Source organism: Apaloderma vittatum, unplaced genomic scaffold (genome assembly GCF_000703405.1).
Source record: "Apaloderma vittatum isolate BGI_N311 unplaced genomic scaffold, ASM70340v1 scaffold9278, whole genome shotgun sequence".
Taxonomy (NCBI): domain Eukaryota; kingdom Metazoa; phylum Chordata; class Aves; order Trogoniformes; family Trogonidae; genus Apaloderma; species Apaloderma vittatum.
This window is the reverse complement of record NW_009732373.1, coordinates 1-12,626: the sequence shown is the minus strand read 5'-3', so window position 1 is coordinate 12,626 and position 12,626 is coordinate 1. Positions and strand designations below refer to the sequence as shown.

The 12,626-nt window shown below is 51.9% G+C and overlaps 1 protein-coding gene across 1 annotated transcript; it reads right to left on the bottom strand.

The window, feature by feature from the left end:
- Nucleotides 1–7,152: 7,152 nt before the first annotated feature.
- NSFL1C (NSFL1 (p97) cofactor (p47)) lies at nucleotides 7,153–12,198 on the bottom strand (the record flags this gene model as incomplete). The annotated part of the gene is given in 9 exon segments (XM_009875503.1): nucleotides 7,153–7,559; nucleotides 7,902–8,066; nucleotides 8,360–8,497; nucleotides 8,688–8,762; nucleotides 8,764–8,780; nucleotides 9,412–9,504; nucleotides 9,840–10,005; nucleotides 11,088–11,162; nucleotides 12,101–12,198. Coding segments are annotated over 9 exon segments (990 nt in total), but the record flags the coding sequence as incomplete, so codon positions are not given.
- Nucleotides 12,199–12,626: the final 428 nt, after the last annotated feature.

Sequence of the window (12,626 nt, the reverse complement as noted above, 5' to 3'; positions counted from 1 at the left end):
CAACCATCAGTCAAGCCGACAGCCGCTCTCGAGGGATGACAGACCTTCATTGTAACAGTACTAGGGAGCAGCTTCCAAAACCACAGGCACAATCCCAAAAAGCAGCATTCCAGAAGGCACTGAGTGCGTTTCCCTTGCTCAGCGATCAGCAATAACTCCTCTACAGCCCGTGCTGCGGAAAAAGCACCAACACCGCCGTGCCTGCCAGGCTGGAGGGCCCAGCTTCTCCCTGCCCACCTGGGGGAGCACAGCCCCTGCTTTCCCCGTGCCAGGTAAGCCCCGCAGTCTGCTTGTGCCTCTCAGCTTCTAGTCCCCCTTAACTTTCTGCTTTTTGCAGCACACAGAATCAGGTCCCTTGTATTTCAGCTTGCAGACCACTCCTGTCCCGCAGGGACAGCTGAAGCATTAGGCTTGCACCACCGCTGAGGAGCACTTACTCATACAGCAGCTTGTTTCCACAGCAGCTCTCTTTCTAAAATTACAAAGGCACTTCTCTCGACTGTACAGTTTTGTGGCAGCTTTTGTTCCCTTCATGCTCTCAGCAGGTAGGACAGAGCTCCGCACGTCTCTGCCCATTTCACTTGAAAGTCAGCAGCGACAACAAAACGCGGAGCCTTGCTTTAACAATGTGTTCTCGAGCCTGAGTCATAAACACTTTAAAACACCCCCACAGCCTGTGGCTGCTCCATCCAGGGAGGCTCCGCGTGGGTGTGCGCGCTTGCGAGGGTTAGCTTGCACGTGTGAAACGCGTTTCTGCGTGTGAGAAAGCGGCACCCTGGGACACTGATCTTGCCTCGCCACAGACCACTCTCCTTCGGGGGAGAGCTCCTGCTTGGGTTACCCTGTGCAGCTCAGCACCTTTGTGACCACCTGGAAGCATGACCGTGACCTTCAGTGACACGTGGTGGGGAAGAAGCAGCTTCCTTGCCCAGAGTGAAGAAGAAGTTGCCTTGTAGAGCACACGGGAAGCACAAATTAGAACTAGATGGAGGTTTGACAGATGAAGACACAAGGTCTGTTATGTCTTCAGCTGCCCTAGGAGAAATAATTACTGCCCCTGAGGGAGGAGCTTGGCCGCACCTATTGAAGTTGGAAAGCTGGTGGGGCTAACAGTGCAGCGCGTCCTCAGGGCAGTAGCTCCCAGGCACTCAGCAGTCAAGTGGAGAAACACAGCGCTCTTCAGAGGTCAAGCTGGGTCCAGCACTTCCTCCTCACCCCAGTGCAGTGCTGAGATCTCAGTGTTGCGGAGAAGTCCTTTGCCTGCGCTCAGACCACTGCAGGAACGCGCTCGAGCCATCCCAACCCTCCTGCCTCAGCACCAGCAACCACCAACTCCCAGGAAGACCAGGAGCCCAGCTTGGGTCTGAGGAAGCCTCCTGCCGCTTTGCTTTGCCCTCTCCTTAAAACATGCAAGGGGCTGTCCCTGCTCTAGCCTGGGACAAATTTGCTGGGTGGGAGGCGTGGGATACATTTTCCTTTCTCTGTTAAGCGAGATCTGCAATTACCAACCTCTTTCAGTCTGTGAGCTCCTCAGAGATCTCTTGTGGCGATGCAGATCCCGCACGGCGTCTTTTAGCGTGGTGACAAGAAACGTGCTTTTCTTAGCCCTCTTTCACAGACCTTTCATCGCCCGTAGAGCCCAGCAGTCTCAGTATCACAAACCCCCAAATTACTCCTACTTTACAGAGCAGCAGGAGCCCGGTTACTCAGCACTGGCTGTGTGGGAGCAGCCAAGTTCCCAAGGCAGCGGTGCTCCCAGCACGCAGCCCATCACCATTATGAGCACTTGGCAAAGCGAAGGCAGAGGGAGAAATCAGCTTCAGAGGACAGAAGGCACACAGCAAAAGGCTGGCAGGGAAGGGACTGTACTGCAGCGCTGCCGCTAATCATCTGTTTGGCACGTCTAGTCTTTCAAAACAAGCTACTCTAGCTAGATCAAACTCAGTCTCCAAGACTGAACTTAATGTGCAGCAGCTGGGACAGAAGAATCGTAGAACATAGAATCATACAACAGTTTCGGCTGGAAGAGACCTCCGAGACCATCGAGTCCAACCTTTTCCTAGCCCGATCAACACCACTAACCCACGTCCCTCCGCACAGCATCCACCCATCTCTTAAGCACCTCCAGGGATGACAACTCAACCCTCTCCCTGAGCAGCCTGTTCAATGCCTGGCAACCCTCTCAGTAAAGAAATTCTTCCTAATATCCAACCTGAACCTCCCCTGGTGCAACTTAAGGCCATTTCCCCTTGTCCTATAGCTAGGGAGAACAGACCAAGAAGAACACAGGCAAAACCCTCTCCCTGTTCTTCTCCCTGATTACCAACAGCCACTGGGAGCATTAAATCTGCGTCGGCATCTTTGCACCACCAGCCATACCCGGGGGGAACGCAAGCATCCATTCTGCAAGGTTCATCATGATGCTATTAGAAAAATGTGTCATCTTCAGCTCAGCCTTGTCCAGTGGGGGTTAATCTGGAAGAAAAACCCTGAATTTCACAGACTGAGTCAGAACTTGGTTAATAAGCCACAGCACAACTGAGTCAGCGGCATCTCTCCTCACTGCTGTTTCACTGACATCCCGGATAACAAATATCACTCGCGCTGGACCGTAGCCAGTGCAGTGGGAGCCAAATCCCTGTCTCCCACCAGTCTATCGAAGCATACATCTCTATAAGAGACCGAAATACGTCTCTCCCCACCCAAGAGGAGAGGAGAAACTCAAAAGGAAATATGAAGACTTGACTTTTTTTTTTCCCCATGCCATTGTGTATCCATTCACCAAACACAGTGACATTGGGACAGACACAAAGCACCTTTGGAAATTGTACTCAGCGCTTAATCCTCTGGCTCCTTGGCACTCCTTTACTCTCCAGGTGCAAATTGCTGCATTTTCTGCTTACAGAGCAGCTGGCCAACAGATGACCAACAGTTACCTCCCAGAGTAGCTCTGTAGCTCTTGCTCCCTGGCTCACTCAGTGCACAATTATCTTCAGCGCAGGTCCTCCCAAAGCTTTTTGCCGTGTTGCTCGGAGCCTTACAGAAGGCAGCTGCACCCGTCGGGTCTAGCCAGGGTGGTGCGATCGCTAGTGCAGCGTGGGGAGCTCTCAGCCAGCCCCTGGGTGACACTGGGCTTCAGCTTTGTGCTGGAAAGGCAGATTTTGGTGAAAAGCACTGATCTTGCTGTTAATCACTGCCCTACACTGGGCTACCTGCTGCAAGCGAGGAGCTTTCTAATAATGCCAGGGCCTAAAATCTAACCAAACCAGCTCACCATACGCTGAGCATCCCAAAGGTCTGGAGCAAAAGGACGATGCCTCTTCCACGGCGATGCTGATCTCGTGCTGTCGGGTGCTTAGAAATCAGTCCTGAAAGAATCATGAAAGCACCTGGCAACACTGCAGCTACGCCCATTTTTCTGCTGCACAAATACTCAGCAAAAGGCTCAGAGAAGCCAAAGCTCTGCAGTTTGTGAAACAAGGTCCTGTTGGAGCTTTCTCACTGCAAAGGAGGGGTCCCCTCCCCAGAACCCCCTTTTCCACCGCTGAAGTGTGAGTTCTTCTCTTTCGAGGCAGCCCAGCGCCCAGGAGTGCCCGATACAAACAGCTCCAATCCCAGCCGTGTCAGCCGAATGGCTTTTCCCAGGGCGCTATGACCCAGAGAGAGGGAGCCCCGCCGGAAAAAAAAAAAAAAAGAAAGTCTAAAGCCAGCAAATGGGAATATTTTGGCACAGAAGCAAGTTGCAGCATTTGGATGCGTTACACTAGCAGGTCTCATATTCCCGTTAGCAGAGCTGCCTTCTCTTGGTGGAACAGGAGTCATGATTTTCAGGAGTCACCAAGATGGATGAGAAAGGAGAGGAAGAGCTGGTGCTGTAGGACCCGTAAGCAATAAAGAGTTAATTTAATGAAGAGTCACGAAGTGTACCTGAGTAAATAAGGACATCTGGAGTCTATTCAGGAAGTCCCAGTGCTGGGGCAGACAGGCTCTGTGCAGACAAGACAGAACAGCAAATAAGATGAGTCTTTAGGAATGTACCAAGTAAGTCAGAAAATGATAAATTAGTAAATCGAGAGGTGCTTGACAACTGCCAGAGATGTGTGCCTGCTGCATAATTAATATTGTACTTCTCTCTGTAAAAGTGCGTAACTGGGAAATGTGGGACTCATTTGGAGAAACTTTTGCTAATGGGTATCTAGAACGGATTTCTCTTCTCGTTTCTGTTGAACTCTGTGGGATCCCTGCTGACAGCCAGCCTGGTCACTCAGCCAGCAGCTACAACAAGCAGCTGCTCCAGCTGAGGCAGTTTGCATTCGCTGACTTGTTCCATCAGTGTTGCTGTCGGAGCCCGGTGAGATCTTTGGCAGCTGCTGACATCAGAAAGTCCCCAAGAAGCTGCAGTGACACGTGCCCCACCAGCTCCCGGAGCCGCTCATACCATCGTGCTGGCTGTAGATGTGGTCCAGCGTGTGCAGCATTTACCAGAAGAGGAGGAGACTTGCAGCTTGAACTCTCTTTTTCCTTCCTGAAGTAACTGAAACTGCCTAAACACACCACGAAACCTAGCGGGGAGATCACACTTCATTAACGAGGGCTGTAGGTGATGAGACCCAGCTCTGCAGGACTCAGCAGGTGAGTGTGTGTGTGTGTGTGTGCAGCAGCTAATTCCCCTCACACCAGGCAGAGAGCACTGATGCCACGTGCACTGAAGGACAGGTACAGAAGGGCGCAGCTCGGAGAAGTCTGGAAAAACTACTTGACCAGAGGCACTGGGCTGGCAGAGCTTCCTGAGGTAGACAGACCACTGACCATGCAAGAAACACGGAGCAGGAAACACCCCATGACAAAAGCAGCTTTACAGAGGGGAGGAAAAGTTTCCAGGAAATGGTGCAAAGCACTATCAGAAAACACAGGAACTAAAACTTAAGAAACGAGGACATGTGAAGAGGAAGAAGAGGAAACAATAAACTGTGGATGAAGGAAAAAAAAAATCCGAGGCAATCCTACAATTACCTGTCTGAGGAAGGGAAAACCGTTAAAAATACAGCACGCGGAGAAAAACACTCAGATGCAGGGACAGATGCCAGCCTCAGAGAGGGCAACACAGTCGTAAAACTGGGCTGTGTCTTATCACACAGAAACTGAAAAGAAAGGAGCTCTCACAAGAGATGTGGAGCACTGCCTCAGCATCAGTGTGTGAGAGACCAGGAAGACAGGCAAGACTCCCCTGGGGAGGGAATGATCAGGGAAAAAAGAAAATTTTCAAAGTGGGACACTTCTCTGGGCAAAGGAGGAAATGATGCTTTCTTTTTGCGAGCATAAATGTCAGTTTTAGAAAAGCCCAACCTCAGCTTACAAATCTGTTAGAACAAAGAAATGTAATGATAAAGGAAGTTTTTACTAGAGAGAAAAACCAACAGTGAACAATTAAAACGAGTGACTTCCCACAAGACGTTTGTGACTATATTTAGCACCATGGGAAATTCCCTTCCTGAATTCTCTCTGTTCTGGTTCACACAGATCGCCCAGAGCTCACAATACACACCAACAAGTGATGCAGGCAAATCCCAAGTTCACCTCTCAGGAAAAATCTTTAAAAATGCTGCCGAGACGTTTAATCTCATTGGGCTGAAGACAGCTCAGCACCAGGCAGCCTGCTCGCAGAGCAACCCGAAGCGGGAAGAGCAGGCACCTGCACGCCCCTCACCTGAACATGAGAGCAGATGGCAGCAACAATAAGCAATTCGCTTATTTTGCGGGCTTTTAATGGTAATTTTCACAATAATCCACAGATTTGTTGTAATGCACACTATATATCCAGCTCTTAATGAAAAACGTGGCGCAAGCCCAGCTCCGGGTTGAGCAGCAGTTGTACAAAACCCGCGTGAGCTCTGCTCTCTCCTCCCGCAGCCGGGGGTTGGTGCAGCCGGCGGAGCGAGTTCCTCACGCTGAACCTGCCCAGCCCCAGCCCTGCCCCTGCCCGCCCGGCTTCTTCTCCGCTCACCTCGACGGAAGGACCTAGAAGCTCCAGAAGCTGAGTGGGGGCACTTCCAGCGCAGTGGCCAACCGAGGCAGGACGCGGAGGGCGCGCTCCAACCCTTCGCACAGCGGCGATCCAGCCTCTCTGGAAGGGAAACCGCCGGGTGTGGCGCAGCTCAGAGTTAAGTGAGGTCTGGAGGTTCAACACAGCTCCAAGCTCTGCTCCGACGCCCGGGGCGAGCAGTGCAGGCACGCTACCGGTCGGTGCAACGTGCCACGGCACAACACTGAACGGCAGCTCGTACGCATCGACTCTGCACCAGCACTACAAGTCCCTCGTTTCGAGGCGTAAGGAAATCACCCGCAGGATTCTGTTCAAATGGAAGGAGGATACGGAGACCTGAGCCCAAAACACAAATGGTGGAACAGACCAAAGCTGGAGCATTCCAGGTGCTCGGATATGTTACTCCTCAGCAGAGGAGAGGGAATAAATGAAAGGGTGCTACAGCCTTGACTTTTTCCACCTGTTTCCATCATCTCAGTAATTCACCTCTGAAAACAGAATTTGCTTTCCAGTAAGATAAACTGTGTTTGCCTCTGACTTTCAGTCACCTCAAGCCGATTCGTCTTTGTGCCTTCCTAGAAAAAAAGCAACAACAAACACAAGGGTTTCTCAGAGAAAACCAATGCAGCAAATGAAAACCGTGGTCAGTCCGGGCTGCTAGAGAGAGGGCAGGCAGAGCAGTGCACTGAGCACCCCGAGGAGTTCTGCTGAGGGAGGGAAAGTTGGGATTTTGCCTCCTGAGAAGCCCGAGCAGAGTGCTAAACCTTGTACCCGCACACACACGTCTGAGTTTTCCCCACAATGACCAACAGCTGCTCCACAAAAGCTTCCCTCCAAGTGCTTTTCCAGTGGTGTCACCGTTACCTTGACAATCAGATAGGTTATAGTTAACATATGAAAACCAAGGGAGTACTTAGCAGCAGTCCCCAGACAAGAGGGAGGAGGGAGAAGATGGTGCTGAGCAGTCAGTTGACATGGATGGAACCTGCTCCCCAGGAACTCCCTTCCCCCTCACCTTCCTCCCCTCTGAAGCTGCCGTAACACAACCCACAGAGGTCAGCAAGCTCTCCGGGGAGAACCACGGGCACAACAGGCTGCGGCTCTTTTCAAAACGGATTCGTTTCATTTATTTATTTTAAAGTCCACTGATCATCATCACAAAAAAAAAAGAAAAAACAAAAAAACCCCATGGGAAATGCAACTAAAGAGAAAAAAAAAAGAAAAGTCCAACCAAGACCTAAGAAATCCGAGCTACAAGTAGACGTGAGTCGGTGCCGCACAGCGCAGTTGCACGCACGGGACGAGACAACACGCACGCGCTGCAGGTGGGCACGTGGCCAGAGGAGGGTTCCTTTATGTCAGCCGCTGAACAATGACGGCGTTGAGCAGGTTGGCTTCCTTCAGGGTCTGGTTCTCGTCCGTCAGCTCTTTGTTTGGGAAGGTGGTCATAAGGACGAAGCTGGTGGCCGCCATCGCCGGCCGCGCATCTACTATGAAGAGCCGGATGTCACGGATCCTGTCCAAGGGGATCAAACACACAAGATCCAGTTATTGAGCACCCTGGAAAAACACACAGCAACAGCTGAAACTAAACGTTTTGCAGAACACACGACCCTGCGCCACCAGCAGAGGCCTCGGGCAGACCATTCTGCCTTAACCCACTCGTCCATAGGCTCTGTTTAGTGAAGTAACACCGGCTGCTTTATAAACTAGAGACTTGCAGCTAAACGCTCTTTTGCGCTGCCCAGCGAGAATCTCTGTGTTAGCAGCCTAGCCAGGAGTTTGACATCTCCTCCTTTTCTGCAGCGTCATTCAAGCCTTCCCAGTTAGTGACGCCCATTTCCTGGTGTGTTTGTACCTGTGATTGTGGTTAAACTTCTGGACCAGTCGCCCGCCGTCAGCGAGCCGGATCTGGATGTTGGTGACGGGTTCCGACTCATTGATGGTGATGGCAGAACTGGCTTTGGCTTCGTTCTCGGCCTGCTGGGCTGGCGAGCTGGTGCCCATCACCTGGGGCGCGGTGCTGAGAACAGGGAGACACAAGGCGAGCTGTTAAAAACCAAACGTGTGTGAAACACGGCTTCTACCTGACATCCCGTGGTGGTTGCAAATGAGGGATCCGCCTCCCGCCACGCCAAGGCTGAGCCCTCTCACAGAACACACCAGTCAGCCCCATGCCCTCTCAGAGGAACACGTCCCTCACCCCAGCACCGAGTGCCTTTTCTTCAGAAAGATCCATCAAAAGGCTCAGCCCAGGAAAACTCTTGAGGGACTCTCTCATACCACACACACACCCCAGCGCTGCTCTCTTCTCACCTGCCCAGCTTCTGCCCCTCTCCAGTAAAAGCTCTGAAGACACTTTTAGGCTTCACATACTCCTCATCGCGGTGATCCTCCATGTCCAGGTTCACTTGTCCGCCCCGTGCTAACCTGCGCAGCTCTGCCGGGACTTCCCTGCAAAGAGAGTGTCCTGAGGCAGAGAGAAAGCACCAGGCACAGAGCTCTGCAACACCAGGAGCCTTGGAACATTCAGGCTCTCGTAAGAAAGCTCAGGCGAGACGTGCCCTTCATTCAGCATCCCGCACTCCACAAACACTTGTGCTCCAGAAAGTGGCTATTCTTTCTCTCTCCTCTCGCCACGTACCCTCTGCGGATATCGTCGAGAAACTGGGCGTTGGACGGATCCTGGTAGCTCCTCAGTTCGCCGCCGTCCAGTTTGCTTCAGCACCACGTGCACCTGCAGGAGCCCCCAAACCACAATGAGCCTCACTGAATCCTCTTAGGAAGAACAACAACCGGACACAAAGGGACAAGTTCCTGCCAGGCAGAGGAATTTCAAGCTGCACAGAAAGATACGAGGTTCCTCAGGGCCTAGGGGAAGCACTGGCTACGTCATGGACACACAGCAGTTCCTACAAGGTGGCACCACAGAGCCCTTTTTGATAAACAGGGGTGAAGAGCCAAGAGTTCAGGAGAGGAGCCTGAGCCACACCCCCACCACAGCCTAGATGGGTATTTGCTCACAAACTGAGCACAAGAGGATCTGGCACTGATGCTGTCAGATGCACAACTCTTCAACGGATGAAAAAGAGCTAATCGCTCCATGCTCTTTGTACGTTATTTTTCACAAACTGCACTTCCAGGGAACGCTCAGATTCTTAATTATAAATTCATCAGAAAACCGCTTATGCAAGACCCAAGCATCTATTATTTTCTAATGAGAAATCCCAGGAGAAGCAGGATTTACCATACTTTTGTCCTCTTGAATTTCCATCAAGCTTTACGACTCTCTGGGCTCGCAAGCTGTGTAGCTCTAGCAGGGAAATCCCTCGGGTGACATCGATAAAACAGCCCAGAGAGATACTCACATCCTGAGCAGAATTCTGTCTCCTCTCTCCTGCCACATAAGCCGACTCCTCCTCTGGAGTTGCGCCGAGGCGATACCCTCCCCCTGCGAAGGGCTGTGGGAGAGAGGCAGGCAGAGAGGTTACAGAGCGACACGAACCACAGAGAGCTCATTTCTCTTTCCCCAGCACTGCCACCGATGAACGGGGGAGCTTCACGGAGTCAGCCCCCATCTATTGTCTTGTAGGCACAGCGACCAGCTCCAACAAGTTAATAAATACGGCACAAGAATGTGGCTTTTCTTGCCACTGTGACACAGGGGTTGGAGCTGCACTAAGAGAGGAGTCCCTTCAAACTTGTTCCAGGACTCCACAGAACCGGAAAGCTGTCGCAGCGGGACCCTTAGCTGAAAGGTGGGGAACAGAAGGAAGAAGAAGTCACCGCTTCTCACTTTTGGCTTGCTAGTCTCGCCGCCGCTCTTGGCCGTCCGATCAACTGCCACCGCCCCGTGCTCCTTCGCTCCTTTGAACAGATCCTCCACCAGCTCGTTGGGACTCTTCTTCCTCGGAGGGCCAACGATCTGCTGTCCGCTCCTCTCCGAGCCACCAGCATAAAACCTAACGGAAAGCACACGGCTGCTGGGTCAGACTGGAGCACTGCTTCTCTGGGAGATGCACGTGATGGGATCCCACAGTTTTATATGAGGATTCAGTTCATTTTTGTACAGCTTGGATCTACAGATATTAGCTACTGCCAGTGCATCTCCTACTGTACAAGTTCCTGTACTGCACAGACTTTCTTTTTATGTCAGTTACCGCAAAACTATTAATCAACAATAAGAAAGTGACAACCCTCTCAGACCTAGCGAGAAAAACAGCCCATGGTGACAGTCCAGCTTCAAACGCGAGTACGAGCCATGTCACCGAGCTGAACTAGTCTTGCACCTGTCAGATGGAGGAAGACAGGCAACACCTGAGCGGTGTATTTTGAAGGAAGGCCACGTTCACACCACACAAAGATCACCACACGCAGGGTGGATCGGAATTGGAAGCAAGGAATGCGCAGCAAAGTGCAGGTAAGCACTGCTGGAGGATTGCGTTCATCAGCTTCCAGAGGGTCTGTAACCCAGACTGAGCCACCGTGAGATTCAGCTGACCTTGCCCGTTAGCCTGGAGGGTATTTAACTAACCCAGCTGACATCATACGTGACTTTCCCACTAGTACCTCACGTTCGCACTGGAAAGGGGATCCACAGTTTTCTTTCCACCTCCACACTCTATGAGATAACCCTTAGGCAGCACTTCAAAAACAAAGCCAACAAAAGAAAATAAAACAACCAACCCCAAAACCCCAACCCCCCAAAAAAACGCCCCGCAACTCAAAACCCCAAGCAGAAAGAAAAACAATCCCGGCATTATTCCCCCGTTTCCGTTCTCTGTGGACACAAATGATGATCTGGGCTTTTTCCTATTCTTAGCCGAGGGCTTCCACATCCTACCTCAGGCTTTCTCTCGACAGCGCAATTCAGGGATGAAAACCAGTGCTTATGCAGCCGTGCTCAGCACGTGCACACACTCTGCACTGACCAAATTTTCCATTTTTCCACATGGCTTTTTGCAAACACCTGCCTGCAGGCGGTAAGCCATTGCGACCAGGCACGCGTAAACACACAATTTTAAGCCTTTAACTGAAAACTCACCGCTGTCCCTCCTCCTCTTCATCGTCATCCTCCTGCGCGTGAACGAGGTCTCTAAACGATGTCACTCTGTGGTCACTGCAAAAGTCAGTCGGAGAAGGACGCGTCAGCCTCATGACACATTTCAACCACGTAAGCAAAAGCTCCTGAGAGAAGGAGTTGAGTTGCCCCTGTTCTTCTCTTAGGGCCTCACTCATTGCTCTACCCAGAGCCATCAGGTGGTGAACCGAGCTCCCGGACCTCTCTGCCAACTACACTGACAGAAAACGGGAGCTGGTGCACGGGAGGAGGCTGGGACAGCAGCTGCAGAAAAAGCCACGAGTCTTCGTGGTCACTGTTTCTGCTTGTGTACTGGATTTTGTTGCCCTTCCAAAGAGCTGCTGCGTCCAAACCAGTGCAAGTACAGGTTTCCCAGGGACAGTCCAGCCTCCACGTCCCTCCCCCTTGTTGTTTCTGCCCAGGGTGTCAGCTGCGATCAAACTGGAACACGGTTCCTCTGCAAGGTGGACTTTACTCCCCAAAGCCTGAACGGAGAGCGCTCTTCCTTTGAGATATGGTCAGTAACTCCCCCTTAACACTGGATTGGATTTCCCTACTGCACAGGGATTAGGTGAGGCCAAATTAACTTATTTTTGTAAAATGCTCAACTCGGTCAGATCAGGCGCCACACAAAACCAGAAAATAGTTTTCCTGCAGAGACACAATCTGCTCAAACAAAAGTGTCACCAACTGTCTTCTAACCTCAAAAGACAAATCAAGTTTTTCCTGAGCAATGAGGCAAGTTGCCCTAACTGATCTTTGGATTAGTTGTGCAATAACGTCTGCGCTTGTAATGTATAAATGCTGAGGTTTTCACAATTTCTAGAGCGCCACACAAGGTGAAGCCGGTCTAAACGCAGAGCTACTTCTCCTGACAATTAACATATGTCAATGTTTCAGAGCTTGCGTTTTTACATAAATAGTTTTTGCTGTCAGGTTTACAAATTGCCAGTGAACAGATCAGCCTGACTCCTCACCTGGCGATGGTGCCTCTGGATATGGCGCTGGGTGTCGGCTGGGGAAGAGTCAGGATGTCCTCATCACCCCCGTCCTCGTAGAAGCTGGCAAGGGCGATCTGGAAAGGGTGCAGGAGCTTTTCAGGATGACAGCAAACTTTCCAGCACAATGGCAAAGCCACACACAAATAGCACAGCCGAAGCTGGTGTCACGTCAGACCTCTTGAGGCCGGTCAGTGCTACAGAAACGTCATTTCCCCCTCTGGGGCTCCAGGTGCAGGTGGAGCTTGGCCGGGTTGTGGCGTCTGGCTTTGTTGTGGTGGGACACTCACCCTACAGCTACGCCAGAGTGACTGCCCTGACCAGGGGCCCTTGTTCTGCAACAGTTCTACCGGGGTCACGCTACAATTATGGTTCCGAGGCAGCTGCTTTTGCGACACCCCCGAGTGGAGTCGCGGTTTAGCGCGGCCAGACGGCTGGAGGGGGCCGGGAGCCGGGCTCGGCTCAGGCCGGGGGGCGACGCCCCCCTTACCCGGGAGGTGCTGGG